At 50.1% G+C, this 27,970-nt stretch overlaps 12 protein-coding genes across 12 annotated transcripts; all 12 read right to left on the reverse strand.

The window, feature by feature from the left end:
- Positions 1-1,961: 1,961 nt before the first annotated feature.
- LOC118956951 (histone H3-like) lies at positions 1,962-2,505 on the reverse strand. The gene has a single exon (XM_036974245.1). The coding sequence runs from the start codon at positions 2,481-2,483 to the stop codon at positions 1,983-1,985; it is 501 nt and encodes a 166-aa protein (XP_036830140.1). The 5' UTR covers positions 2,484-2,505; the 3' UTR covers positions 1,962-1,982.
- Positions 2,492-3,415, reverse strand: LOC118956952 (histone H2A). Its single transcript, XM_036974246.1, has one exon. The coding sequence runs from the start codon at positions 3,252-3,254 to the stop codon at positions 2,868-2,870; it is 387 nt and encodes a 128-aa protein (XP_036830141.1). The 5' UTR covers positions 3,255-3,415; the 3' UTR covers positions 2,492-2,867.
- A 316-nt stretch (positions 3,416-3,731) lies between these two features.
- LOC110493829 (histone H1-like) lies at positions 3,732-5,258 on the reverse strand. The gene has a single exon (XM_036974243.1). The coding sequence runs from the start codon at positions 4,518-4,520 to the stop codon at positions 3,897-3,899; it is 624 nt and encodes a 207-aa protein (XP_036830138.1). The 5' UTR covers positions 4,521-5,258; the 3' UTR covers positions 3,732-3,896.
- A 571-nt stretch (positions 5,259-5,829) lies between these two features.
- Positions 5,830-6,312, reverse strand: LOC118956956 (histone H2B). Its single transcript, XM_036974249.1, has one exon. It carries the CDS (start codon positions 6,256-6,258, stop codon positions 5,884-5,886), a length of 375 nt encoding a protein of 124 aa, XP_036830144.1. The 5' UTR covers positions 6,259-6,312; the 3' UTR covers positions 5,830-5,883.
- Positions 6,313-6,806: 494 nt separating this feature from the next.
- LOC118956957 (histone H4) lies at positions 6,807-7,748 on the reverse strand. Its single transcript, XM_036974250.1, has one exon. The coding sequence runs from the start codon at positions 7,177-7,179 to the stop codon at positions 6,868-6,870; it is 312 nt and encodes a 103-aa protein (XP_036830145.1). The 5' UTR covers positions 7,180-7,748; the 3' UTR covers positions 6,807-6,867.
- Positions 7,749-11,773: 4,025 nt separating this feature from the next.
- On the reverse strand, positions 11,774-12,317 carry LOC118956967 (histone H3-like). The gene has a single exon (XM_036974261.1). The coding sequence runs from the start codon at positions 12,293-12,295 to the stop codon at positions 11,795-11,797; it is 501 nt and encodes a 166-aa protein (XP_036830156.1). The 5' UTR covers positions 12,296-12,317; the 3' UTR covers positions 11,774-11,794.
- LOC118956969 (histone H2A) lies at positions 12,304-13,227 on the reverse strand. Its single transcript, XM_036974263.1, has one exon. The coding sequence runs from the start codon at positions 13,064-13,066 to the stop codon at positions 12,680-12,682; it is 387 nt and encodes a 128-aa protein (XP_036830158.1). The 5' UTR covers positions 13,067-13,227; the 3' UTR covers positions 12,304-12,679.
- Positions 13,228-13,636: 409 nt separating this feature from the next.
- LOC118956966 (histone H1) lies at positions 13,637-14,479 on the reverse strand. Its single transcript, XM_036974260.1, has one exon. It carries the CDS (start codon positions 14,330-14,332, stop codon positions 13,709-13,711), a length of 624 nt encoding a protein of 207 aa, XP_036830155.1. The 5' UTR covers positions 14,333-14,479; the 3' UTR covers positions 13,637-13,708.
- Positions 14,480-15,641: 1,162 nt separating this feature from the next.
- On the reverse strand, positions 15,642-16,124 carry LOC118956970 (histone H2B). The gene has a single exon (XM_036974265.1). The coding sequence runs from the start codon at positions 16,068-16,070 to the stop codon at positions 15,696-15,698; it is 375 nt and encodes a 124-aa protein (XP_036830160.1). The 5' UTR covers positions 16,071-16,124; the 3' UTR covers positions 15,642-15,695.
- Positions 16,125-16,618: 494 nt separating this feature from the next.
- On the reverse strand, positions 16,619-27,375 carry LOC118956971. Its single transcript, XM_036974266.1, has 5 exons — positions 26,509-27,375; positions 25,743-25,753; positions 24,705-24,711; positions 21,687-22,036; positions 16,619-17,005 (listed from the first exon to the last, which is right to left on the reverse strand). The coding sequence occupies exons 1-5, from the start codon at positions 26,799-26,801 to the stop codon at positions 16,680-16,682; spliced, it is 987 nt and encodes a 328-aa protein (XP_036830161.1). The 5' UTR covers positions 26,802-27,375; the 3' UTR covers positions 16,619-16,679.
- Positions 22,430-22,924, reverse strand: LOC118956968 (histone H2A). Its single transcript, XM_036974262.1, has one exon. It carries the CDS (start codon positions 22,876-22,878, stop codon positions 22,492-22,494), a length of 387 nt encoding a protein of 128 aa, XP_036830157.1. The 5' UTR covers positions 22,879-22,924; the 3' UTR covers positions 22,430-22,491.
- On the reverse strand, positions 23,449-24,291 carry LOC118956965 (histone H1). Its single transcript, XM_036974259.1, has one exon. The coding sequence runs from the start codon at positions 24,142-24,144 to the stop codon at positions 23,521-23,523; it is 624 nt and encodes a 207-aa protein (XP_036830154.1). The 5' UTR covers positions 24,145-24,291; the 3' UTR covers positions 23,449-23,520.
- Positions 27,376-27,970: the final 595 nt, after the last annotated feature.

Below are 27,970 nucleotides of genomic sequence, written 5' to 3' on the forward strand. Positions count from 1 at the left end.
CCGTGGAACCCACATGGCAAGACAGGAAGGAAGACATGCAGGAGTGCTCATGAAGAAGACCGGAATCATCTCCAATCAAGTGAACAATGTCAAAGGAATAGGGCAAGTCATATAGATAGGGAGGCATTTCACCGCCACCCGCTGGAGCACAAGTCATTTTGCCAACACTGGCTCATCATTCAAAGCCACATAGGGAGGGATCTTAACACCACCTGCTGGATCAGAAGTGCCACTCACAATGGCCACACAGACCATTTCTCCCTCAACCTGATGCAATTGTCACAACAAGTATGTGCTCAAAATCAAACATTAACTACAACAGATCATCAAATAGGCAAACACATGCTCATGTAGAGTACCTCAAATTATACAGTTACTTTGTCACCAAAGCTAATCTGTCATTCATCTACAAATACATGCTCTTCTAAAGCCACAATGCAATGTTCACATGGTACATTTCATTTCTTACAATCTATGTCACTATTACTTCATTTGACTGCTCTTAAATCATATTCACTTAACCCTTTTCTTCACCTGCTGATTTTCTGCTGCTTTTGTCTCTTGCAGATTTGGACGTCATGTGAATCTATGTTTCTCAAGTATCAAAAGAGAGTAAGTTACATTGACCTACTTTATGAAAAACGGAATGGTACTTTTCTCTCTAGCCTAGTGCACTCTTTATCTGTAAGCTCCCCTACTGGTGTAGGTAGCTAAAAAAAAAAAAGGTACAGATGCCAGTACCCCATGTAGCCTATAGAACTTGATCTCGACGACCACATTTTACACCAATGCACCCCGACAATCGGTTGGTGGTCGGGAATCAAGTGGATGATTCTGGGACCAATTACAGGATGAGGGGTGTACTGAACTGTGCCTATAGCATGTCAAAAATCCCTCCAACGGGAAATAGGCCTTGGCAAATGGCCAGGGGCGCTGTCTTTTTCAGCACCACGGAGCTCCGCTATTACATGTCTCATGAGTGAAGATGCAACAGCAGACAATTCCTGCTCTTTTGTCCTGAGATGACACACTTTAGCCGTGTCATTGCTGCATTTAACTGGCAGCCTGTATTTAGGGCCTTTACTTTGTCGTATCATTTGGTCAAGGGGTTTCGATTCCTCAGCAAATCTTCTTGGAAAAATGAACTAAATCCCACATCAGAAGTCGACTTCAAATCACGCCAAAGACACACGACTCTACTCTACTTTTTTTCGACCACCTTTCACTTGCGCCGGACAGAGATATATCATTTTACTTTCAATAGCTTAGTCAGTCGCATGAATTATGGGGTGCACACAGCTAACGTTGTAATGATCGGATCAAAACATGGATTTTTGGGGCCATCGAGGAATGTCACATGGGCCAGAAATCATTGAATGGCCATTTTCACAAAGGAATAGACAGACTCTAGCATGTTACATTCCAAGAGCAATTGGAATCGAAAAAACACAACGTGCCCCACTTGGGGACCCGAGGACCGAGTTTGGGAAACGCTGGCCTGAAGATCAAATACCAATAGGGAGCCACTATGACGTGCTCACACGCTGACAGTACCAGCGTTTAACCACTAGATGGCCTCCGTGCTCCACGGTAAACTTTTCCCATCTCATCAGCGGCACTTTCAAAGTCAGTTGTTCTTAGCTACATAGTGACCATTTTTGACACTTTTTGCCCTATATCATTACTATCACTCATTACTGCTAGTGTATTTTTCCCCTCTTCTACTCTAGGCATACATCTAATCACATATAAGAGAGCGTTATTGAAACGACTCAAGTCAGTTAAGAACCAACTCTTATTTACAATCACGGCCGGTGGTGATACAGCCTGGAATCGAACCACGGTCTGTAGTGACTCGAGAACAGGGAACATACACGGTGGGAAAGGGGCGTGTACAAATGGAACAATTGTGCCTTTTTGACTGAAATATGGAGGTGGCTCTTAAAAGAGCCTTTGGGGGATTTTGGAGATCAGGTCATCGTTTATGCGCGCTCTCCGCGAATACGACGGGCCAGCTGGATGTCCTTGGGCATGATGGTCACCCTCTTGGCGTGGATGGCGCACAGGTTGGTGTCCTCGAACAGGCCGACCAGGTAAGCCTCGCTTGCCTCCTGCAGGGCCATCACTGCGGAACTCTGGAAGCGCAGGTCGGTCTTAAAGTCCTGGGCAATTTCTCGCACCAGGCGCTGGAAAGGCAGTTTGCGGATCAGCAGCTCAGTGGACTTCTGGTAACGACGGATCTCTCTAAGAGCCACGGTGCCGGGCCTGTAACGGTGAGGCTTCTTCACGCCGCCGGTGGCCGGGGCGCTCTTGCGCGCAGCCTTGGTGGCGAGCTGCTTCCTGGGTGCTTTGCCACCGGTGGATTTGCGAGCGGTTTGCTTGGTTCTGGCCATGGCGCTAGCTAGCTTCCTTCTTTCACAGTCGGAGTATAGCCTCAAAATGCCTATGTGAAGTTTATAAAGCCGGCAGCGGCGTCTGCTCATTGGTCACCATCTCCGCACCGCCCTGATTGGCCCGTTGCGGAGGCCTCCTCCGCCGCCCATTGGACGGGAGGCTCGGCCTCTCCGTGCCGCCCCAAAATGCAACCCCCACCCTCGCCGAGGCGCGCTTGGGTCTTTTGTTAGGGCCGCGAGCAACGTTACACTTGACGCGCAATAATGCTCTCATTCTAGCCTACTAGTTGTTATCCTTCATTTAGGCCTCATGTGGGCACTTGATACGGTGCCGTCTATATGTGTGTGTATCTAACACGCCAAATAATTGGCCAGGCATAGAAAGGACACTTTGCGCTTTTGTTGAGCTAGGTGGTTGGCTCTTAAAAGAGCCTTTGGGGGTTGAGTAGTCAAGTTGCAGCCGCACCAGCGATTTTACTTGGCTTTGACGGCCTTCTCAGTCTTCTTGGGGAGCAGCACTGCCTGGATGTTGGGCAGAACACCACCCTGCGCGATGGTCACGCCGCCAAGCAGTTTGTTCAGCTCCTCGTCGTTACGGACTGCCAGCTGCAGGTGACGGGGGATGATACGAGTCTTCTTGTTGTCACGGGCAGCGTTTCCGGCCAACTCCAGGATCTCAGCAGTCAGGTACTCGAGCACTGCGGCCAGGTACACTGGTGCGCCAGCGCCCACACGCTCGGCGTAGTTGCCTTTACGCAGCAGCCTGTGCACACGGCCCACGGGGAACTGGAGCCCGGCACGGGATGAACGTGTCTTTGCCTTCGCCCTGGCCTTGCCTCCGGTTTTGCCTCTTCCGCTCATATTGGTAGCTTCAGTATGTCACAGAAAGTCTGAATGAGCCGCTGGCCACCTCGAGAGTCTTACTTATACCTCGCCACAAAAGCCATCGATTGGCCACCGGACCGGTGTGGCCTTATCCAATTGGAGTGAGGGAGGGACAGACAGACAGGCAGTCAGCCCTAAGCCCGCCCCCACCCACCCGCCCGCAGGCAGGCAGGCAGCAGAGTGACGAGGGCTAGGCTACTCTGTTTCCCTCCGACTTTTGTTACTTTTTCACGTTGGCGGGAGCGCCAAAGTGACAACTCAAATCACTGAAACATGTATCAATCAATTCGAGAGTGGCTCATAATACAAATGGCTGCTGTCCAACCCACTATAGTATGTATGCTTATTATTATCAGGATCAATGTGACATGCCAATTCTAACACATCACAACAATGTTGACTGGTGAGGGTGCTGCACTCTTGAGTGACAAATGTAAAGCCATTTAGCCACTCCAAAATGTGGTGCGTAAAAGTCATTCATTTCATTTCTTTTGCACCACGGGTAGGTAGGTGGAATGGAATGACATGCGCTTTTATGGAAAGAGGTGGGTGGCTCTTAAAAGAGCCTTTTGTGGTAACAACATGTGTCGAGTAGAAAGAACACTGTTTGTAATAGGTTTACTTCTTCTTGGGGGCTGCCTTCTTGGCCTTGGCCGCCTTGGGCTTGGCGGCTTTGGGCTTCGCTGCCTTGGTAGCCTTCTTGGGGCTCTTGGCCGCTTTCTTGGCCGCTGCGGCGGGCTTCTTCACCTTCTTTGGGCTCTTGGCGGCCTTTTTGGGTGTAGCGGGCTTCTTGGCCTTCTTGGGGGACTTCTTTGCGGCCACGGCCTTCTTGGCTGCTACCTTCTTGGGCTTCTTGGCGGCGGCGGGCTTCTTGGCGGCCACCTTCTTAGCTTTGGGGGCTGCGGCTTTCTTGGCGGGCTTCTTTGCCTCGACGGCCTTCTTGTTGAGCTTGAAGGAGCCGGAAGCACCGGTGCCCTTAGTCTGGACCAGGGTGCCCTTGGTGACGAGGCTCTTGACGGCGATCTTGACACGGGAGTTGTTCTTCTCCACGTCGTAGCCGCCTGCCGCCAGAGACTTCTTGAGCGCGGCCAGGGACACGCCGCTCCTCTCCTTGGAGGCGGACACCGCCTTGACGATGAGCTCGCCTACGCTGGGTCCCGCTTTCTTGGGCTTGGCTGCTGCCTTCTTCTTGGGTGCCTTGGCCGGCGCGGCGGCGGCGGGTGCTGGTGCGACTTCTGCCATGTCTGTCGTTCGGTCCGGTAAACACACACACTTACAACACTACGGTAGTCTGTGAGGAGGAGTACTTTGCTGTAGACGCTGCTCTGCGCTATTGAAGCTCCACACCGTGCAGGGGGCTGGCCTTAAACGCGACATGAGAACCATGTAGACTCAAGCCACCCAGCTCGGCTTCTCCGGGCTGGCCAAATGCTCTTTCACTTGTGTTTTCTGGTCGCCAATATCGGGCCAAAAGTCACCGACGGAGCCGCGTTTTTGGCCCAAAAGCGAACGGCCCAGCGAGCAGACTTGTGTCCGTTCAGAATAAAGTCATGTGGGCTGCAGAAGCCCCGTGCATTTTGCTGCGACTCGCTCAAAACCTCACCGTTCGACTGTCGGGTGGAGCGGTGCGCACTGCTTTTCCTGTGCTATTTGTCTCCTAAATGGCCTAAAAGTGCATCCGATTGCGAGCACCATTGATTGTGGAGTGAGCCGAGATGTCTGGCAAGGGAATCAAATGGTTTGGCGTCCCCTGATGTGCTCCTTGGTGTTTTAAAGGAGAGCTCTTTTGGGGACCTTAAAACACATGCACTTGTGAGGCCTGGCTGAGACTAGTTTCACGTTGTATTCGTCATGTGTCCAGGAGGCAAACGAGAAATAATACACTGTCCAACGACATGCTTACTTGCACTTTGTGTGTGTGTGTGTGATGTTTTATTAGTATGAGTTTATTAGTTGGATTTGGAGCCTGTGTGTTTTCTTGTGCTAGGTAGTCTCTCTCTCTGTCTGTGTGTCTCTTTCAAAAGCGTGTCAGAGAGAGAGAGAGAGAGAGAGAGAGAGAGATAGGCTTGTGGCCTTCTCGCAGTCCTTCCTCGCTTGACTCCGCAGCGTGACTCACTCGTGCCGGTCTTTGTGTCTGTGGGTCTTGGTGTCTGGCTGTGCGGCCGGCGCTATGGAGGCTGGCGCCCCATGTGCTTGTCCGCCCTGATATAGGCCTAGAGAGAGAGATTTGGAGCCTCTTCTTCTCTCTCCTCCTCCCTCTTGTACAGGTGTGTGTAAGGGATGTGAAACGGCTAGTTTCAATCGGTGACGTCACTTGCTCTGAGACTGTTGTTGATGATGTGTGCAGAGGGTCCCTGGTTCGGCCTAAAGTTATACTGTTACACAGGCTCCAGTCATCGGAGCACGAGTGGAATCCCACTCACTGTGTTATACTGCCATGCACACATTCCTACCCTGTTCATGTCAGCATCATTTATTCCCTCTCCCCCCTTTTTGACATGTCCTCCACACACACACACACATATATGGATTTGCTTTTTTCACTGACAGGTTGGGTGGCTCTTAAAAGAGCCTTTGGGTTACTACAGCACTCCAAATGGGCTGTTTACTTGGAGCTGGTGTACTTGGTCACGGCCTTGGTGCCCTCGGACACTGCGTGCTTGGCCAGCTCTCCGGGGAGCAGCAGGCGCACTGCGGTCTGGATCTCCCTGGAGGTGATGGTGGAACGCTTGTTGTAGTGGGCCAGGCGAGACGACTCTCCGGCGATACGCTCGAAGATGTCGTTCACGAACGAGTTCATGATTCCCATGGCCTTGGAGGAGATGCCGGTATCGGGGTGGACCTGCTTCAGGACTTTGTACACGTAAATGGCGTAGCTCTCCTTCCTCGACTTTCGGCGTTTCTTGCCGCCTTTCCCTGCGGTCTTGGTGACGGCTTTCTTGGAGCCCTTCTTGGGCGCGGACTTTGCTGGCTCGGGCATGATGCTGATGTCTCGCTGCTTCTCACAAACGAATGAGGGGGTGGAGAGCCCTTTCCCTCTTATGAAGACGAAGCTAAGCTAATTCGCCGGCCGTGGACACACCCCTGCTTTCTCATAGGCGCCCCTGCCATTTGCCCAGTGGAGCTGAGCGCGCATAAGAGCCTTCCACTCAGAGGCTTGCTTCCCTAACAAAGACCATAGCCTATGCTCTGTCACTGGTGGGGAATGGTGTGTTTCCAAAAAAGTCCTACAATGGCCAAAAATAAGGCTCCCCTTTTTGGTACTTGGTGGGGATTTCCCAGCCGTGGTGCCTTTATTTCGGGTGTCTCGTAATACGACTGTACGCAAAGCCTGCACTGAACATAGCCTCCCTCCTGTCATGAACACTCCCTCCCTGTCCACTCAAGAGTGGCTCATGGTTTAATACGACTGTAGGCAAAGCCTGCACTGAACATAGCCTCCTGTCACGAATACTCCCTCCCTGTCCACTCAAGAGTGGCTCATGGTTTCCTACGATAATGGATTTGACCCTTTTGAAGCGGATGTGGGTGGCTCTTAAAAGAGCCTTTGGGTTCAAGTCGGGATGTTGACGTTCCGAGAAGAGTGCGTTTAACCGCCGAAACCGTACAGGGTGCGTCCCTGGCGTTTCAGAGCGTAGACCACGTCCATGGCCGTAACGGTCTTCCTCTTGGCGTGCTCGGTGTAGGTGACGGCGTCACGGATCACGTTCTCAAGGAACACCTTCAGGACACCGCGGGTCTCCTCGTAGATCAGCCCGGAGATACGCTTCACGCCGCCACGGCGAGCCAGACGGCGAATGGCGGGCTTGGTGATTCCCTGGATGTTATCGCGGAGAACCTTACGGTGACGCTTAGCGCCTCCTTTTCCGAGTCCCTTGCCGCCTTTACCTCTTCCAGACATCGTGTGTTCGCTAGCTGAGTTCAAGTGAATTAATGACGTAATTTTCGGTGCTCGGGTGCTCTTATTATCTGCGTTTGGTGGACCTGATTGAAGCCAGTGGCACAGAAAGCGCGCGCTTTTGCCTGGCCTCTGCTGCAAAGGGGAGGGCAGGGCGTTCGTTCTAGGGAACAATGGAGGAAGAAGAAATCAAAGCTACTTACTTACATGCGCGGGAAACACACTCAAATACTGAGCTATGTTGAACACAAGGCCCAACTGTGATGTCCCACTCTTCACATTGATTGGTGTTGTTCTACTTGTTGTTGTTGTTGCACCTGATTCAACTCTTTCAATCAGCTGTGCCTCTCCAGGGCTACCACAAAAAATGGCTACTCTACCCCTGCCTGGAGTTGGGAAACACTGAACTAGTAGGATTCAACCCACTGCAGTTGCCAGTCACACCTAATAGAGATAGGCGTTAAAACCTCAAATAGTGTCACAAGTACAAAGGAGAAACAAAGTGCAACATACGGGAAACAAATACACAAGGAATGCCACAAACCCTATAAGGGGTCCGTAATGTCACCTCAGCAGTCATGTAGCTCTTGAAGGCCATGTAATAACGTCATTCTTCTTTTTCTTCCCTAGACAGGATCCAGGTGGCCATGGGAAGGGTGGTGATACCTCTGCAAGCTGAAACGCAGTAAAACATTCCTCAGACACCCACCCAACACACACACAATAAAGGGATCATTTTCCTATGCGTACAGAGGTGATAGGGATGTGCAAATATTGTATGGTACTTTTTTCAAAAAACAATAACATAGCCTTATATTACGGAAATAGTGGTATGAGGTGGATCCTTTATAGGCCAGAGAGCCTCAGCTGTTGCATTGAATGATCTCAACAGGTCATTTCAAAGGGGACAAATGAGGCCCAAGGGCACATACTGGCGATTGACCAATCGGTGCAGTTGATTCACATCTCAGATGTGACTAGGTATCATCTTACAACTTATTGTTGCCATAATTGTCTCTTACGTGCACTTAGTGGCTGCCGGCCCTCGGTTTAGTACATCGAGCAACAGAGGTTGCCTTTTAGGAGAATGACTGACAAGCGTTCAACTAGCTGGGATGCAGCTAGTGTCATCAAAGCACTTTGTCATAGCAAGTTAGAAGAAATAGGTTAAGGTTACGAAAAGGCTTAGGCTTACCCCAAATGTCACGTCCGTTCGTAGCTGTACTCCGTGTAGGCACAACAAGTCATCACACAGAGAGCACACTTGAAGCACAACTGCACTGCCTGGAAGGCCGCAACGGACTGAATTGGAATCCCTCAAACAGCACGCTAACTACATTCCGCTTTATGATGTCACAGTCAGCCCCTCGGAACACTGGTCCTCAACAATCTCAAACACCTTGGATACCCAAGCCAAACATTCTCGAATCACTCACATTCACAAATCAACCAGGGCGAAGAAGGCTGCCAGGAATTGAATGCTGAAAAGCTAACCTCCTTCACAGAGCAACATCATAGGACTGGGAGTTTGTGTTCAACAGCTTGCGTTCCCCTATTATCAAGGGCTTAGTTCCTCTATAGGCTACAGTGCAGATACTTCACATGCAGAGTACAACAACAAATAACAGAGGGCCTGTTACCACACCCTATAGGCTAGGAGTTGAACTTGGACCACAATGACATTGGTAGTAATTAGCCTGCAGCATAAATGACAGCTCCCTAACGGGGACATAAAGTGGAAATGGAAGTGCGACACATAGAGGAAAAGTCCTAATCCTAATCAAATAGACACATTTTTTTAAATTTTTATTTTTATTTATTTCACCAGGTAGGCAAGTTGAGAACAAGTTCTCATTTACAATTGCGACCTGGCCAAGATTAAGCAAAGCAGTTCGACACATACAACGACACAGACTTACACATGGAGTAAAACAAACATACAGTCAATAATACAGTATAAACAAGTCTATATACGATGTGAGCAAATGAGGTGAGATAAGGGAGGTAAAGGCAAAAAAAGCCCATGGTGGCAAAGTAAATACAATATAGCAAGTAAAACACTGGAATGGTACATTTGCAATGGAAGACATGTGCAAAGTAGAAATAAAAATAATGGGGTGCAAAGGAGCAAAATAAATACATTCATTAAATACAGTAGGGAAAGAGGTAGTTGTTTGGCCTAAATTATAGGTGGGCTATGTACAGGTGCAGTAATCTGTGAGCTGCTCTGACAGTTGGTGCTTAAAGCTAGTGAGGGAGATAAGTGTTTCCAGTTTCAGAGATTTTTGTAGTTCGTTCCAGTCATTGGCAGCAGAGAACTGGAAGGAGAGGCGGCCAAAGAAAGAATTGGTTTTGGGGGTGACTAGAGAGATATACATACACCTGTTTAGCAGATGTCGGGAAATGCTTGTGTTACTAGCTCCAACAGCACAGTAAGATCTAACCATGTTCCAACATTCCACACAATACACCCAAATGCAATTGGAATACATCAATATATGGACGAGCAATGTCAGACCGTCCGTAGACTAACATACCTTACAATACAATACTTTATATATCCACATGACATGAGCTATGCAAACCACCTCCACGTTAGGAATGTGCCCAGTGATATCTAACAAAAACACACACCTCCGTGGAACCCACATGGCAAGACAGGAAGGAAGACATGCAGGAGTGCTCATGAAGAAGACCGGAATCATCTCCAATCAAGTGAACAATGTCAAAGGAATAGGGCAAGTCATATAGATAGGGAGGCATTTCACCGCCACCCGCTGGAGCACAAGTCATTTTGCCAACACTGGCTCATCATTCAAAGCCACATAGGGAGGGATCTTAACACCACCTGCTGGATCAGAAGTGCCACTCACAATGGCCACACAGACCATTTCTCCCTCAACCTGATGCAATTGTCACAACAAGTATGTGCTCAAAATCAAACATTAACTACAACAGATCATCAAATAGGCAAACACATGCTCATGTAGAGTACCTCAAATTATACAGTTACTTTGTCACCAAAGCTAATCTGTCATTCATCTACAAATACATGCTCTTCTAAAGCCACAATGCAATGTTCACATGGTACATTTCATTTCTTACAATCTATGTCACTATTACTTCATTTGACTGCTCTTAAATCATATTCACTTAACCCTTTTCTTCACCTGCTGATTTTCTGCTGCTTTTGTCTCTTGCAGATTTGGACGTCATGTGAATCTATGTTTCTCAAGTATCAAAAGAGAGTAAGTTACATTGACCTACTTTATGAAAAACGGAATGGTACTTTTCTCTCTAGCCTAGTGCACTCTTTATCTGTAAGCTCCCCTACTGGTGTAGGTAGCTAAAAAAAAAAAAGGTACAGATGCCAGTACCCCATGTAGCCTATAGAACTTGATCTCGACGACCACATTTTACACCAATGCACCCCGACAATCGGTTGGTGGTCGGGAATCAAGTGGATGATTCTGGGACCAATTACAGGATGAGGGGTGTACTGAACTGTGCCTATAGCATGTCAAAAATCCCTCCAACGGGAAATAGGCCTTGGCAAATGGCCAGGGGCGCTGTCTTTTTCAGCACCACGGAGCTCCGCTATTACATGTCTCATGAGTGAAGATGCAACAGCAGACAATTCCTGCTCTTTTGTCCTGAGATGACACACTTTAGCCGTGTCATTGCTGCATTTAACTGGCAGCCTGTATTTAGGGCCTTTACTTTGTCGTATCATTTGGTCAAGGGGTTTCGATTCCTCAGCAAATCTTCTTGGAAAAATGAACTAAATCCCACATCAGAAGTCGACTTCAAATCACGCCAAAGACACACGACTCTACTCTACTTTTTTTCGACCACCTTTCACTTGCGCCGGACAGAGATATATCATTTTACTTTCAATAGCTTAGTCAGTCGCATGAATTATGGGGTGCACACAGCTAACGTTGTAATGATCGGATCAAAACATGGATTTTTGGGGCCATCGAGGAATGTCACATGGGCCAGAAATCATTGAATGGCCATTTTCACAAAGGAATAGACAGACTCTAGCATGTTACATTCCAAGAGCAATTGGAATCGAAAAAACACAACGTGCCCCACTTGGGGACCCGAGGACCGAGTTTGGGAAACGCTGGCCTGAAGATCAAATACCAATAGGGAGCCACTATGACGTGCTCACACGCTGACAGTACCAGCGTTTAACCACTAGATGGCCTCCGTGCTCCACGGTAAACTTTTCCCATCTCATCAGCGGCACTTTCAAAGTCAGTTGTTCTTAGCTACATAGTGACCATTTTTGACACTTTTTGCCCTATATCATTACTATCACTCATTACTGCTAGTGTATTTTTCCCCTCTTCTACTCTAGGCATACATCTAATCACATATAAGAGAGCGTTATTGAAACGACTCAAGTCAGTTAAGAACCAACTCTTATTTACAATCACGGCCGGTGGTGATACAGCCTGGAATCGAACCACGGTCTGTAGTGACTCGAGAACAGGGAACATACACGGTGGGAAAGGGGCGTGTACAAATGGAACAATTGTGCCTTTTTGACTGAAATATGGAGGTGGCTCTTAAAAGAGCCTTTGGGGGATTTTGGAGATCAGGTCATCGTTTATGCGCGCTCTCCGCGAATACGACGGGCCAGCTGGATGTCCTTGGGCATGATGGTCACCCTCTTGGCGTGGATGGCGCACAGGTTGGTGTCCTCGAACAGGCCGACCAGGTAAGCCTCGCTTGCCTCCTGCAGGGCCATCACTGCGGAACTCTGGAAGCGCAGGTCGGTCTTAAAGTCCTGGGCAATTTCTCGCACCAGGCGCTGGAAAGGCAGTTTGCGGATCAGCAGCTCAGTGGACTTCTGGTAACGACGGATCTCTCTAAGAGCCACGGTGCCGGGCCTGTAACGGTGAGGCTTCTTCACGCCGCCGGTGGCCGGGGCGCTCTTGCGCGCAGCCTTGGTGGCGAGCTGCTTCCTGGGTGCTTTGCCACCGGTGGATTTGCGAGCGGTTTGCTTGGTTCTGGCCATGGCGCTAGCTAGCTTCCTTCTTTCACAGTCGGAGTATAGCCTCAAAATGCCTATGTGAAGTTTATAAAGCCGGCAGCGGCGTCTGCTCATTGGTCACCATCTCCGCACCGCCCTGATTGGCCCGTTGCGGAGGCCTCCTCCGCCGCCCATTGGACGGGAGGCTCGGCCTCTCCGTGCCGCCCCAAAATGCAACCCCCACCCTCGCCGAGGCGCGCTTGGGTCTTTTGTTAGGGCCGCGAGCAACGTTACACTTGACGCGCAATAATGCTCTCATTCTAGCCTACTAGTTGTTATCCTTCATTTAGGCCTCATGTGGGCACTTGATACGGTGCCGTCTATATGTGTGTGTATCTAACACGCCAAATAATTGGCCAGGCATAGAAAGGACACTTTGCGCTTTTGTTGAGCTAGGTGGTTGGCTCTTAAAAGAGCCTTTGGGGGTTGAGTAGTCAAGTTGCAGCCGCACCAGCGATTTTACTTGGCTTTGACGGCCTTCTCAGTCTTCTTGGGGAGCAGCACTGCCTGGATGTTGGGCAGAACACCACCCTGCGCGATGGTCACGCCGCCAAGCAGTTTGTTCAGCTCCTCGTCGTTACGGACTGCCAGCTGCAGGTGACGGGGGATGATACGAGTCTTCTTGTTGTCACGGGCAGCGTTTCCGGCCAACTCCAGGATCTCAGCAGTCAGGTACTCGAGCACTGCGGCCAGGTACACTGGTGCGCCAGCGCCCACACGCTCGGCGTAGTTGCCTTTACGCAGCAGCCTGTGCACACGGCCCACGGGGAACTGGAGCCCGGCACGGGATGAACGTGTCTTTGCCTTCGCCCTGGCCTTGCCTCCGGTTTTGCCTCTTCCGCTCATATTGGTAGCTTCAGTATGTCACAGAAAGTCTGAATGAGCCGCTGGCCACCTCGAGAGTCTTACTTATACCTCGCCACAAAAGCCATCGATTGGCCACCGGACCGGTGTGGCCTTATCCAATTGGAGTGAGGGAGGGACAGACAGACAGGCAGTCAGCCCTAAGCCCGCCCCCACCCACCCGCCCGCAGGCAGGCAGGCAGCAGAGTGACGAGGGCTAGGCTACTCTGTTTCCCTCCGACTTTTGTTACTTTTTCACGTTGGCGGGAGCGCCAAAGTGACAACTCAAATCACTGAAACATGTATCAATCAATTCGAGAGTGGCTCATAATACAAATGGCTGCTGTCCAACCCACTATAGTATGTATGCTTATTATTATCAGGATCAATGTGACATGCCAATTCTAACACATCACAACAATGTTGACTGGTGAGGGTGCTGCACTCTTGAGTGACAAATGTAAAGCCATTTAGCCACTCCAAAATGTGGTGCGTAAAAGTCATTCATTTCATTTCTTTTGCACCACGGGTAGGTAGGTGGAATGGAATGACATGCGCTTTTATGGAAAGAGGTGGGTGGCTCTTAAAAGAGCCTTTTGTGGTAACAACATGTGTCGAGTAGAAAGAACACTGTTTGTAATAGGTTTACTTCTTCTTGGGGGCTGCCTTCTTGGCCTTGGCCGCCTTGGGCTTGGCGGCTTTGGGCTTCGCTGCCTTGGTAGCCTTCTTGGGGCTCTTGGCCGCTTTCTTGGCCGCTGCGGCGGGCTTCTTCACCTTCTTTGGGCTCTTGGCGGCCTTTTTGGGTGTAGCGGGCTTCTTGGCCTTCTTGGGGGACTTCTTTGCGGCCACGGCCTTCTTGGCTGCTACCTTCTTGGGCTTCTTGGCGGCGGCGGGCTTCTTGGCGGCCACCTTCTTAGCTTTGGGGGCTGCGGCTTTCTTGGCGGGCTTCTTTGCCTCGACGGCCTTCTTGTTGAGCTTGAAGGAGCCGGAAGCACCGGTGCCCTTAGTCTGGACCAGGGTGCCCTTGGTGACGAGGCTCTTGACGGCGATCTTGACACGGGAGTTGTTCTTCTCCACGTCGTAGCCGCCTGCCGCCAGAGACTTCTTGAGCGCGGCCAGGGACACGCCGCTCCTCTCCTTGGAGGCGGACACCGCCTTGACGATGAGCTCGCCTACGCTGGGTCCCGCTTTCTTGGGCTTGGCTGCTGCCTTCTTCTTGGGTGCCTTGGCCGGCGCGGCGGCGGCGGGTGCTGGTGCGACTTCTGCCATGTCTGTCGTTCGGTCCGGTAAACACACACACTTACAACACTACGGTAGTCTGTGAGGAGGAGTACTTTGCTGTAGACGCTGCTCTGCGCTATTGAAGCTCCACACCGTGCAGGGGGCTGGCCTTAAACGCGACATGAGAACCATGTAGACTCAAGCCACCCAGCTCGGCTTCTCCGGGCTGGCCAAATGCTCTTTCACTTGTGTTTTCTGGTCGCCAATATCGGGCCAAAAGTCACCGACGGAGCCGCGTTTTTGGCCCAAAAGCGAACGGCCCAGCGAGCAGACTTGTGTCCGTTCAGAATAAAGTCATGTGGGCTGCAGAAGCCCCGTGCATTTTGCTGCGACTCGCTCAAAACCTCACCGTTCGACTGTCGGGTGGAGCGGTGCGCACTGCTTTTCCTGTGCTATTTGTCTCCTAAATGGCCTAAAAGTGCATCCGATTGCGAGCACCATTGATTGTGGAGTGAGCCGAGATGTCTGGCAAGGGAATCAAATGGTTTGGCGTCCCCTGATGTGCTCCTTGGTGTTTTAAAGGAGAGCTCTTTTGGGGACCTTAAAACACATGCACTTGTGAGGCCTGGCTGAGACTAGTTTCACGTTGTATTCGTCATGTGTCCAGGAGGCAAACGAGAAATAATACACTGTCCAACGACATGCTTACTTGCACTTTGTGTGTGTGTGTGTGATGTTTTATTAGTATGAGTTTATTAGTTGGATTTGGAGCCTGTGTGTTTTCTTGTGCTAGGTAGTCTCTCTCTCTGTCTGTGTGTCTCTTTCAAAAGCGTGTCAGAGAGAGAGAGAGAGAGAGAGAGAGAGAGATAGGCTTGTGGCCTTCTCGCAGTCCTTCCTCGCTTGACTCCGCAGCGTGACTCACTCGTGCCGGTCTTTGTGTCTGTGGGTCTTGGTGTCTGGCTGTGCGGCCGGCGCTATGGAGGCTGGCGCCCCATGTGCTTGTCCGCCCTGATATAGGCCTAGAGAGAGAGATTTGGAGCCTCTTCTTCTCTCTCCTCCTCCCTCTTGTACAGGTGTGTGTAAGGGATGTGAAACGGCTAGTTTCAATCGGTGACGTCACTTGCTCTGAGACTGTTGTTGATGATGTGTGCAGAGGGTCCCTGGTTCGGCCTAAAGTTATACTGTTACACAGGCTCCAGTCATCGGAGCACGAGTGGAATCCCACTCACTGTGTTATACTGCCATGCACACATTCCTACCCTGTTCATGTCAGCATCATTTATTCCCTCTCCCCCCTTTTTGACATGTCCTCCACACACACACACACATATATGGATTTGCTTTTTTCACTGACAGGTTGGGTGGCTCTTAAAAGAGCCTTTGGGTTACTACAGCACTCCAAATGGGCTGTTTACTTGGAGCTGGTGTACTTGGTCACGGCCTTGGTGCCCTCGGACACTGCGTGCTTGGCCAGCTCTCCGGGGAGCAGCAGGCGCACTGCGGTCTGGATCTCCCTGGAGGTGATGGTGGAACGCTTGTTGTAGTGGGCCAGGCGAGACGACTCTCCGGCGATACGCTCGAAGATGTCGTTCACGAACGAGTTCATGATTCCCATGGCCTTGGAGGAGATGCCGGTATCGGGGTGGACCTGCTTCAGGACTTTGTACACGTAAATGGCGTAGCTCTCCTTCCTCGACTTTCGGCGTTTCTTGCCGCCTTTCCCTGCGGTCTTGGTGACGGCTTTCTTGGAGCCCTTCTTGGGCGCGGACTTTGCTGGCTCGGGCATGATGCTGATGTCTCGCTGCTTCTCACAAACGAATGAGGGGGTGGAGAGCCCTTTCCCTCTTATGAAGACGAAGCTAAGCTAATTCGCCGGCCGTGGACACACCCCTGCTTTCTCATAGGCGCCCCTGCCATTTGCCCAGTGGAGCTGAGCGCGCATAAGAGCCTTCCACTCAGAGGCTTGCTTCCCTAACAAAGACCATAGCCTATGCTCTGTCACTGGTGGGGAATGGTGTGTTTCCAAAAAAGTCCTACAATGGCCAAAAATAAGGCTCCCCTTTTTGGTACTTGGTGGGGATTTCCCAGCCGTGGTGCCTTTATTTCGGGTGTCTCGTAATACGACTGTACGCAAAGCCTGCACTGAACATAGCCTCCCTCCTGTCATGAACACTCCCTCCCTGTCCACTCAAGAGTGGCTCATGGTTTAATACGACTGTAGGCAAAGCCTGCACTGAACATAGCCTCCTGTCACGAATACTCCCTCCCTGTCCACTCAAGAGTGGCTCATGGTTTCCTACGATAATGGATTTGACCCTTTTGAAGCGGATGTGGGTGGCTCTTAAAAGAGCCTTTGGGTTCAAGTCGGGATGTTGACGTTCCGAGAAGAGTGCGTTTAACCGCCGAAACCGTACAGGGTGCGTCCCTGGCGTTTCAGAGCGTAGACCACGTCCATGGCCGTAACGGTCTTCCTCTTGGCGTGCTCGGTGTAGGTGACGGCGTCACGGATCACGTTCTCAAGGAACACCTTCAGGACACCGCGGGTCTCCTCGTAGATCAGCCCGGAGATACGCTTCACGCCGCCACGGCGAGCCAGACGGCGAATGGCGGGCTTGGTGATTCCCTGGATGTTATCGCGGAGAACCTTACGGTGACGCTTAGCGCCTCCTTTTCCGAGTCCCTTGCCGCCTTTACCTCTTCCAGACATCGTGTGTTCGCTAGCTGAGTTCAAGTGAATTAATGACGTAATTTTCGGTGCTCGGGTGCTCTTATTATCTGCGTTTGGTGGACCTGATTGAAGCCAGTGGCACAGAAAGCGCGCGCTTTTGCCTGGCCTCTGCTGCAAAGGGGAGGGCAGGGCGTTCGTTCTAGGGAACAATGGAGGAAGAAGAAATCAAAGCTACTTACTTACATGCGCGGGAAACACACTCAAATACTGAGCTATGTTGAACACAAGGCCCAACTGTGATGTCCCACTCTTCACATTGATTGGTGTTGTTCTACTTGTTGTTGTTGTTGCACCTGATTCAACTCTTTCAATCAGCTGTGCCTCTCCAGGGCTACCACAAAAAATGGCTACTCTACCCCTGCCTGGAGTTGGGAAACACTGAACTAGTAGGATTCAACCCACTGCAGTTGCCAGTCACACCTAATAGAGATAGGCGTTAAAACCTCAAATAGTGTCACAAGTACAAAGGAGAAACAAAGTGCAACATACGGGAAACAAATACACAAGGAATGCCACAAACCCTATAAGGGGTCCGTAATGTCACCTCAGCAGTCATGTAGCTCTTGAAGGCCATGTAATAACGTCATTCTTCTTTTTCTTCCCTAGACAGGATCCAGGTGGCCATGGGAAGGGTGGTGATACCTCTGCAAGCTGAAACGCAGTAAAACATTCCTCAGACACCCACCCAACACACACACAATAAAGGGATCATTTTCCTATGCGTACAGAGGTGATAGGGATGTGCAAATATTGTATGGTACTTTTTTCAAAAAACAATAACATAGCCTTATATTACGGAAATAGTGGTATGAGGTGGATCCTTTATAGGCCAGAGAGCCTCAGCTGTTGCATTGAATGATCTCAACAGGTCATTTCAAAGGGGACAAATGAGGCCCAAGGGCACATACTGGCGATTGACCAATCGGTGCAGTTGATTCACATCTCAGATGTGACTAGGTATCATCTTACAACTTATTGTTGCCATAATTGTCTCTTACGTGCACTTAGTGGCTGCCGGCCCTCGGTTTAGTACATCGAGCAACAGAGGTTGCCTTTTAGGAGAATGACTGACAAGCGTTCAACTAGCTGGGATGCAGCTAGTGTCATCAAAGCACTTTGTCATAGCAAGTTAGAAGAAATAGGTTAAGGTTACGAAAAGGCTTAGGCTTACCCCAAATGTCACGTCCGTTCGTAGCTGTACTCCGTGTAGGCACAACAAGTCATCACACAGAGAGCACACTTGAAGCACAACTGCACTGCCTGGAAGGCCGCAACGGACTGAATTGGAATCCCTCAAACAGCACGCTAACTACATTCCGCTTTATGATGTCACAGTCAGCCCCTCGGAACACTGGTCCTCAACAATCTCAAACACCTTGGATACCCAAGCCAAACATTCTCGAATCACTCACATTCACAAATCAACCAGGGCGAAGAAGGCTGCCAGGAATTGAATGCTGAAAAGCTAACCTCCTTCACAGAGCAACATCATAGGACTGGGAGTTTGTGTTCAACAGCTTGCGTTCCCCTATTATCAAGGGCTTAGTTCCTCTATAGGCTACAGTGCAGATACTTCACATGCAGAGTACAACAACAAATAACAGAGGGCCTGTTACCACACCCTATAGGCTAGGAGTTGAACTTGGACCACAATGACATTGGTAGTAATTAGCCTGCAGCATAAATGACAGCTCCCTAACGGGGACATAAAGTGGAAATGGAAGTGCGACACATAGAGGAAAAGTCCTAATCCTAATCAAATAGACACATTTTTTTAAATTTTTATTTTTATTTATTTCACCAGGTAGGCAAGTTGAGAACAAGTTCTCATTTACAATTGCGACCTGGCCAAGATTAAGCAAAGCAGTTCGACACATACAACGACACAGACTTACACATGGAGTAAAACAAACATACAGTCAATAATACAGTATAAACAAGTCTATATACGATGTGAGCAAATGAGGTGAGATAAGGGAGGTAAAGGCAAAAAAAGCCCATGGTGGCAAAGTAAATACAATATAGCAAGTAAAACACTGGAATGGTACATTTGCAATGGAAGACATGTGCAAAGTAGAAATAAAAATAATGGGGTGCAAAGGAGCAAAATAAATACATTCATTAAATACAGTAGGGAAAGAGGTAGTTGTTTGGCCTAAATTATAGGTGGGCTATGTACAGGTGCAGTAATCTGTGAGCTGCTCTGACAGTTGGTGCTTAAAGCTAGTGAGGGAGATAAGTGTTTCCAGTTTCAGAGATTTTTGTAGTTCGTTCCAGTCATTGGCAGCAGAGAACTGGAAGGAGAGGCGGCCAAAGAAAGAATTGGTTTTGGGGGTGACTAGAGAGATATACATACACCTGTTTAGCAGATGTCGGGAAATGCTTGTGTTACTAGCTCCAACAGCACAGTAAGATCTAACCATGTTCCAACATTCCACACAATACACCCAAATGCAATTGGAATACATCAATATATGGACGAGCAATGTCAGACCGTCCGTAGACTAACATACCTTACAATACAATACTTTATATATCCACATGACATGAGCTATGCAAACCACCTCCACGTTAGGAATGTGCCCAGTGATATCTAACAAAAACACACACCTCCGTGGAACCCACATGGCAAGACAGGAAGGAAGACATGCAGGAGTGCTCATGAAGAAGACCGGAATCATCTCCAATCAAGTGAACAATGTCAAAGGAATAGGGCAAGTCATATAGATAGGGAGGCATTTCACCGCCACCCGCTGGAGCACAAGTCATTTTGCCAACACTGGCTCATCATTCAAAGCCACATAGGGAGGGATCTTAACACCACCTGCTGGATCAGAAGTGCCACTCACAATGGCCACACAGACCATTTCTCCCTCAACCTGATGCAATTGTCACAACAAGTATGTGCTCAAAATCAAACATTAACTACAACAGATCATCAAATAGGCAAACACATGCTCATGTAGAGTACCTCAAATTATACAGTTACTTTGTCACCAAAGCTAATCTGTCATTCATCTACAAATACATGCTCTTCTAAAGCCACAATGCAATGTTCACATGGTACATTTCATTTCTTACAATCTATGTCACTATTACTTCATTTGACTGCTCTTAAATCATATTCACTTAACCCTTTTCTTCACCTGCTGATTTTCTGCTGCTTTTGTCTCTTGCAGATTTGGACGTCATGTGAATCTATGTTTCTCAAGTATCAAAAGAGAGTAAGTTACATTGACCTACTTTATGAAAAACGGAATGGTACTTTTCTCTCTAGCCTAGTGCACTCTTTATCTGTAAGCTCCCCTACTGGTGTAGGTAGCTAAAAAAAAAAAAGGTACAGATGCCAGTACCCCATGTAGCCTATAGAACTTGATCTCGACGACCACATTTTACACCAATGCACCCCGACAATCGGTTGGTGGTCGGGAATCAAGTGGATGATTCTGGGACCAATTACAGGATGAGGGGTGTACTGAACTGTGCCTATAGCATGTCAAAAATCCCTCCAACGGGAAATAGGCCTTGGCAAATGGCCAGGGGCGCTGTCTTTTTCAGCACCACGGAGCTCCGCTATTACATGTCTCATGAGTGAAGATGCAACAGCAGACAATTCCTGCTCTTTTGTCCTGAGATGACACACTTTAGCCGTGTCATTGCTGCATTTAACTGGCAGCCTGTATTTAGGGCCTTTACTTTGTCGTATCATTTGGTCAAGGGGTTTCGATTCCTCAGCAAATCTTCTTGGAAAAATGAACTAAATCCCACATCAGAAGTCGACTTCAAATCACGCCAAAGACACACGACTCTACTCTACTTTTTTTCGACCACCTTTCACTTGCGCCGGACAGAGATATATCATTTTACTTTCAATAGCTTAGTCAGTCGCATGAATTATGGGGTGCACACAGCTAACGTTGTAATGATCGGATCAAAACATGGATTTTTGGGGCCATCGAGGAATGTCACATGGGCCAGAAATCATTGAATGGCCATTTTCACAAAGGAATAGACAGACTCTAGCATGTTACATTCCAAGAGCAATTGGAATCGAAAAAACACAACGTGCCCCACTTGGGGACCCGAGGACCGAGTTTGGGAAACGCTGGCCTGAAGATCAAATACCAATAGGGAGCCACTATGACGTGCTCACACGCTGACAGTACCAGCGTTTAACCACTAGATGGCCTCCGTGCTCCACGGTAAACTTTTCCCATCTCATCAGCGGCACTTTCAAAGTCAGTTGTTCTTAGCTACATAGTGACCATTTTTGACACTTTTTGCCCTATATCATTACTATCACTCATTACTGCTAGTGTATTTTTCCCCTCTTCTACTCTAGGCATACATCTAATCACATATAAGAGAGCGTTATTGAAACGACTCAAGTCAGTTAAGAACCAACTCTTATTTACAATCACGGCCGGTGGTGATACAGCCTGGAATCGAACCACGGTCTGTAGTGACTCGAGAACAGGGAACATACACGGTGGGAAAGGGGCGTGTACAAATGGAACAATTGTGCCTTTTTGACTGAAATATGGAGGTGGCTCTTAAAAGAGCCTTTGGGGGATTTTGGAGATCAGGTCATCGTTTATGCGCGCTCTCCGCGAATACGACGGGCCAGCTGGATGTCCTTGGGCATGATGGTCACCCTCTTGGCGTGGATGGCGCACAGGTTGGTGTCCTCGAACAGGCCGACCAGGTAAGCCTCGCTTGCCTCCTGCAGGGCCATCACTGCGGAACTCTGGAAGCGCAGGTCGGTCTTAAAGTCCTGGGCAATTTCTCGCACCAGGCGCTGGAAAGGCAGTTTGCGGATCAGCAGCTCAGTGGACTTCTGGTAACGACGGATCTCTCTAAGAGCCACGGTGCCGGGCCTGTAACGGTGAGGCTTCTTCACGCCGCCGGTGGCCGGGGCGCTCTTGCGCGCAGCCTTGGTGGCGAGCTGCTTCCTGGGTGCTTTGCCACCGGTGGATTTGCGAGCGGTTTGCTTGGTTCTGGCCATGGCGCTAGCTAGCTTCCTTCTTTCACAGTCGGAGTATAGCCTCAAAATGCCTATGTGAAGTTTATAAAGCCGGCAGCGGCGTCTGCTCATTGGTCACCATCTCCGCACCGCCCTGATTGGCCCGTTGCGGAGGCCTCCTCCGCCGCCCATTGGACGGGAGGCTCGGCCTCTCCGTGCCGCCCCAAAATGCAACCCCCACCCTCGCCGAGGCGCGCTTGGGTCTTTTGTTAGGGCCGCGAGCAACGTTACACTTGACGCGCAATAATGCTCTCATTCTAGCCTACTAGTTGTTATCCTTCATTTAGGCCTCATGTGGGCACTTGATACGGTGCCGTCTATATGTGTGTGTATCTAACACGCCAAATAATTGGCCAGGCATAGAAAGGACACTTTGCGCTTTTGTTGAGCTAGGTGGTTGGCTCTTAAAAGAGCCTTTGGGGGTTGAGTAGTCAAGTTGCAGCCGCACCAGCGATTTTACTTGGCTTTGACGGCCTTCTCAGTCTTCTTGGGGAGCAGCACTGCCTGGATGTTGGGCAGAACACCACCCTGCGCGATGGTCACGCCGCCAAGCAGTTTGTTCAGCTCCTCGTCGTTACGGACTGCCAGCTGCAGGTGACGGGGGATGATACGAGTCTTCTTGTTGTCACGGGCAGCGTTTCCGGCCAACTCCAGGATCTCAGCAGTCAGGTACTCGAGCACTGCGGCCAGGTACACTGGTGCGCCAGCGCCCACACGCTCGGCGTAGTTGCCTTTACGCAGCAGCCTGTGCACACGGCCCACGGGGAACTGGAGCCCGGCACGGGATGAACGTGTCTTTGCCTTCGCCCTGGCCTTGCCTCCGGTTTTGCCTCTTCCGCTCATATTGGTAGCTTCAGTATGTCACAGAAAGTCTGAATGAGCCGCTGGCCACCTCGAGAGTCTTACTTATACCTCGCCACAAAAGCCATCGATTGGCCACCGGACCGGTGTGGCCTTATCCAATTGGAGTGAGGGAGGGACAGACAGACAGGCAGTCAGCCCTAAGCCCGCCCCCACCCACCCGCCCGCAGGCAGGCAGGCAGCAGAGTGACGAGGGCTAGGCTACTCTGTTTCCCTCCGACTTTTGTTACTTTTTCACGTTGGCGGGAGCGCCAAAGTGACAACTCAAATCACTGAAACATGTATCAATCAATTCGAGAGTGGCTCATAATACAAATGGCTGCTGTCCAACCCACTATAGTATGTATGCTTATTATTATCAGGATCAATGTGACATGCCAATTCTAACACATCACAACAATGTTGACTGGTGAGGGTGCTGCACTCTTGAGTGACAAATGTAAAGCCATTTAGCCACTCCAAAATGTGGTGCGTAAAAGTCATTCATTTCATTTCTTTTGCACCACGGGTAGGTAGGTGGAATGGAATGACATGCGCTTTTATGGAAAGAGGTGGGTGGCTCTTAAAAGAGCCTTTTGTGGTAACAACATGTGTCGAGTAGAAAGAACACTGTTTGTAATAGGTTTACTTCTTCTTGGGGGCTGCCTTCTTGGCCTTGGCCGCCTTGGGCTTGGCGGCTTTGGGCTTCGCTGCCTTGGTAGCCTTCTTGGGGCTCTTGGCCGCTTTCTTGGCCGCTGCGGCGGGCTTCTTCACCTTCTTTGGGCTCTTGGCGGCCTTTTTGGGTGTAGCGGGCTTCTTGGCCTTCTTGGGGGACTTCTTTGCGGCCACGGCCTTCTTGGCTGCTACCTTCTTGGGCTTCTTGGCGGCGGCGGGCTTCTTGGCGGCCACCTTCTTAGCTTTGGGGGCTGCGGCTTTCTTGGCGGGCTTCTTTGCCTCGACGGCCTTCTTGTTGAGCTTGAAGGAGCCGGAAGCACCGGTGCCCTTAGTCTGGACCAGGGTGCCCTTGGTGACGAGGCTCTTGACGGCGATCTTGACACGGGAGTTGTTCTTCTCCACGTCGTAGCCGCCTGCCGCCAGAGACTTCTTGAGCGCGGCCAGGGACACGCCGCTCCTCTCCTTGGAGGCGGACACCGCCTTGACGATGAGCTCGCCTACGCTGGGTCCCGCTTTCTTGGGCTTGGCTGCTGCCTTCTTCTTGGGTGCCTTGGCCGGCGCGGCGGCGGCGGGTGCTGGTGCGACTTCTGCCATGTCTGTCGTTCGGTCCGGTAAACACACACACTTACAACACTACGGTAGTCTGTGAGGAGGAGTACTTTGCTGTAGACGCTGCTCTGCGCTATTGAAGCTCCACACCGTGCAGGGGGCTGGCCTTAAACGCGACATGAGAACCATGTAGACTCAAGCCACCCAGCTCGGCTTCTCCGGGCTGGCCAAATGCTCTTTCACTTGTGTTTTCTGGTCGCCAATATCGGGCCAAAAGTCACCGACGGAGCCGCGTTTTTGGCCCAAAAGCGAACGGCCCAGCGAGCAGACTTGTGTCCGTTCAGAATAAAGTCATGTGGGCTGCAGAAGCCCCGTGCATTTTGCTGCGACTCGCTCAAAACCTCACCGTTCGACTGTCGGGTGGAGCGGTGCGCACTGCTTTTCCTGTGCTATTTGTCTCCTAAATGGCCTAAAAGTGCATCCGATTGCGAGCACCATTGATTGTGGAGTGAGCCGAGATGTCTGGCAAGGGAATCAAATGGTTTGGCGTCCCCTGATGTGCTCCTTGGTGTTTTAAAGGAGAGCTCTTTTGGGGACCTTAAAACACATGCACTTGTGAGGCCTGGCTGAGACTAGTTTCACGTTGTATTCGTCATGTGTCCAGGAGGCAAACGAGAAATAATACACTGTCCAACGACATGCTTACTTGCACTTTGTGTGTGTGTGTGTGATGTTTTATTAGTATGAGTTTATTAGTTGGATTTGGAGCCTGTGTGTTTTCTTGTGCTAGGTAGTCTCTCTCTCTGTCTGTGTGTCTCTTTCAAAAGCGTGTCAGAGAGAGAGAGAGAGAGAGAGAGAGAGATAGGCTTGTGGCCTTCTCGCAGTCCTTCCTCGCTTGACTCCGCAGCGTGACTCACTCGTGCCGGTCTTTGTGTCTGTGGGTCTTGGTGTCTGGCTGTGCGGCCGGCGCTATGGAGGCTGGCGCCCCATGTGCTTGTCCGCCCTGATATAGGCCTAGAGAGAGAGATTTGGAGCCTCTTCTTCTCTCTCCTCCTCCCTCTTGTACAGGTGTGTGTAAGGGATGTGAAACGGCTAGTTTCAATCGGTGACGTCACTTGCTCTGAGACTGTTGTTGATGATGTGTGCAGAGGGTCCCTGGTTCGGCCTAAAGTTATACTGTTACACAGGCTCCAGTCATCGGAGCACGAGTGGAATCCCACTCACTGTGTTATACTGCCATGCACACATTCCTACCCTGTTCATGTCAGCATCATTTATTCCCTCTCCCCCCTTTTTGACATGTCCTCCACACACACACACACATATATGGATTTGCTTTTTTCACTGACAGGTTGGGTGGCTCTTAAAAGAGCCTTTGGGTTACTACAGCACTCCAAATGGGCTGTTTACTTGGAGCTGGTGTACTTGGTCACGGCCTTGGTGCCCTCGGACACTGCGTGCTTGGCCAGCTCTCCGGGGAGCAGCAGGCGCACTGCGGTCTGGATCTCCCTGGAGGTGATGGTGGAACGCTTGTTGTAGTGGGCCAGGCGAGACGACTCTCCGGCGATACGCTCGAAGATGTCGTTCACGAACGAGTTCATGATTCCCATGGCCTTGGAGGAGATGCCGGTATCGGGGTGGACCTGCTTCAGGACTTTGTACACGTAAATGGCGTAGCTCTCCTTCCTCGACTTTCGGCGTTTCTTGCCGCCTTTCCCTGCGGTCTTGGTGACGGCTTTCTTGGAGCCCTTCTTGGGCGCGGACTTTGCTGGCTCGGGCATGATGCTGATGTCTCGCTGCTTCTCACAAACGAATGAGGGGGTGGAGAGCCCTTTCCCTCTTATGAAGACGAAGCTAAGCTAATTCGCCGGCCGTGGACACACCCCTGCTTTCTCATAGGCGCCCCTGCCATTTGCCCAGTGGAGCTGAGCGCGCATAAGAGCCTTCCACTCAGAGGCTTGCTTCCCTAACAAAGACCATAGCCTATGCTCTGTCACTGGTGGGGAATGGTGTGTTTCCAAAAAAGTCCTACAATGGCCAAAAATAAGGCTCCCCTTTTTGGTACTTGGTGGGGATTTCCCAGCCGTGGTGCCTTTATTTCGGGTGTCTCGTAATACGACTGTACGCAAAGCCTGCACTGAACATAGCCTCCCTCCTGTCATGAACACTCCCTCCCTGTCCACTCAAGAGTGGCTCATGGTTTAATACGACTGTAGGCAAAGCCTGCACTGAACATAGCCTCCTGTCACGAATACTCCCTCCCTGTCCACTCAAGAGTGGCTCATGGTTTCCTACGATAATGGATTTGACCCTTTTGAAGCGGATGTGGGTGGCTCTTAAAAGAGCCTTTGGGTTCAAGTCGGGATGTTGACGTTCCGAGAAGAGTGCGTTTAACCGCCGAAACCGTACAGGGTGCGTCCCTGGCGTTTCAGAGCGTAGACCACGTCCATGGCCGTAACGGTCTTCCTCTTGGCGTGCTCGGTGTAGGTGACGGCGTCACGGATCACGTTCTCAAGGAACACCTTCAGGACACCGCGGGTCTCCTCGTAGATCAGCCCGGAGATACGCTTCACGCCGCCACGGCGAGCCAGACGGCGAATGGCGGGCTTGGTGATTCCCTGGATGTTATCGCGGAGAACCTTACGGTGACGCTTAGCGCCTCCTTTTCCGAGTCCCTTGCCGCCTTTACCTCTTCCAGACATCGTGTGTTCGCTAGCTGAGTTCAAGTGAATTAATGACGTAATTTTCGGTGCTCGGGTGCTCTTATTATCTGCGTTTGGTGGACCTGATTGAAGCCAGTGGCACAGAAAGCGCGCGCTTTTGCCTGGCCTCTGCTGCAAAGGGGAGGGCAGGGCGTTCGTTCTAGGGAACAATGGAGGAAGAAGAAATCAAAGCTACTTACTTACATGCGCGGGAAACACACTCAAATACTGAGCTATGTTGAACACAAGGCCCAACTGTGATGTCCCACTCTTCACATTGATTGGTGTTGTTCTACTTGTTGTTGTTGTTGCACCTGATTCAACTCTTTCAATCAGCTGTGCCTCTCCAGGGCTACCACAAAAAATGGCTACTCTACCCCTGCCTGGAGTTGGGAAACACTGAACTAGTAGGATTCAACCCACTGCAGTTGCCAGTCACACCTAATAGAGATAGGCGTTAAAACCTCAAATAGTGTCACAAGTACAAAGGAGAAACAAAGTGCAACATACGGGAAACAAATACACAAGGAATGCCACAAACCCTATAAGGGGTCCGTAATGTCACCTCAGCAGTCATGTAGCTCTTGAAGGCCATGTAATAACGTCATTCTTCTTTTTCTTCCCTAGACAGGATCCAGGTGGCCATGGGAAGGGTGGTGATACCTCTGCAAGCTGAAACGCAGTAAAACATTCCTCAGACACCCACCCAACACACACACAATAAAGGGATCATTTTCCTATGCGTACAGAGGTGATAGGGATGTGCAAATATTGTATGGTACTTTTTTCAAAAAACAATAACATAGCCTTATATTACGGAAATAGTGGTATGAGGTGGATCCTTTATAGGCCAGAGAGCCTCAGCTGTTGCATTGAATGATCTCAACAGGTCATTTCAAAGGGGACAAATGAGGCCCAAGGGCACATACTGGCGATTGACCAATCGGTGCAGTTGATTCACATCTCAGATGTGACTAGGTATCATCTTACAACTTATTGTTGCCATAATTGTCTCTTACGTGCACTTAGTGGCTGCCGGCCCTCGGTTTAGTACATCGAGCAACAGAGGTTGCCTTTTAGGAGAATGACTGACAAGCGTTCAACTAGCTGGGATGCAGCTAGTGTCATCAAAGCACTTTGTCATAGCAAGTTAGAAGAAATAGGTTAAG

The sequence above is a fragment of the Oncorhynchus mykiss genome, unplaced genomic scaffold (assembly GCF_013265735.2).
Source record: "Oncorhynchus mykiss isolate Arlee unplaced genomic scaffold, USDA_OmykA_1.1 un_scaffold_432, whole genome shotgun sequence".
Classification (NCBI taxonomy): Eukaryota; Metazoa; Chordata; class Actinopteri; order Salmoniformes; family Salmonidae; genus Oncorhynchus; species Oncorhynchus mykiss.

What these genes read in the sequence shown, in the direction of transcription:
- LOC118956951 (XM_036974245.1), bottom strand. Translation starts at nt 2,483, where the DNA reads ATGAGCAGACGCCGCTGCCGGCTTTATAAACTTCACATAGGCATTTTG.
- LOC118956952 (XM_036974246.1), bottom strand. Translation starts at nt 3,254, where the DNA reads ATGAGCGGAAGAGGCAAAACCGGAGGCAAGGCCAGGGCGAAGGCAAAG.
- LOC110493829 (XM_036974243.1), bottom strand. Translation starts at nt 4,520, where the DNA reads ATGGCAGAAGTCGCACCAGCACCCGCCGCCGCCGCGCCGGCCAAGGCA.
- LOC118956956 (XM_036974249.1), bottom strand. Translation starts at nt 6,258, where the DNA reads ATGCCCGAGCCAGCAAAGTCCGCGCCCAAGAAGGGCTCCAAGAAAGCC.
- LOC118956957 (XM_036974250.1), bottom strand. Translation starts at nt 7,179, where the DNA reads ATGTCTGGAAGAGGTAAAGGCGGCAAGGGACTCGGAAAAGGAGGCGCT.
- LOC118956967 (XM_036974261.1), bottom strand. Translation starts at nt 12,295, where the DNA reads ATGAGCAGACGCCGCTGCCGGCTTTATAAACTTCACATAGGCATTTTG.
- LOC118956969 (XM_036974263.1), bottom strand. Translation starts at nt 13,066, where the DNA reads ATGAGCGGAAGAGGCAAAACCGGAGGCAAGGCCAGGGCGAAGGCAAAG.
- LOC118956966 (XM_036974260.1), bottom strand. Translation starts at nt 14,332, where the DNA reads ATGGCAGAAGTCGCACCAGCACCCGCCGCCGCCGCGCCGGCCAAGGCA.
- LOC118956970 (XM_036974265.1), bottom strand. Translation starts at nt 16,070, where the DNA reads ATGCCCGAGCCAGCAAAGTCCGCGCCCAAGAAGGGCTCCAAGAAAGCC.
- LOC118956968 (XM_036974262.1), bottom strand. Translation starts at nt 22,878, where the DNA reads ATGAGCGGAAGAGGCAAAACCGGAGGCAAGGCCAGGGCGAAGGCAAAG.
- LOC118956965 (XM_036974259.1), bottom strand. Translation starts at nt 24,144, where the DNA reads ATGGCAGAAGTCGCACCAGCACCCGCCGCCGCCGCGCCGGCCAAGGCA.
- LOC118956971 (XM_036974266.1), bottom strand. Translation starts at nt 26,801, where the DNA reads ATGTCTGGAAGAGGTAAAGGCGGCAAGGGACTCGGAAAAGGAGGCGCT. An exon ending in GTTCGAGGACACCAACCTGT is followed by an intron (nt 17,006 to 21,686) that starts GCGCCATCCACG and finishes ACTTGAACTCAG; the next exon opens with CTAGCGAACACACGATGTCT.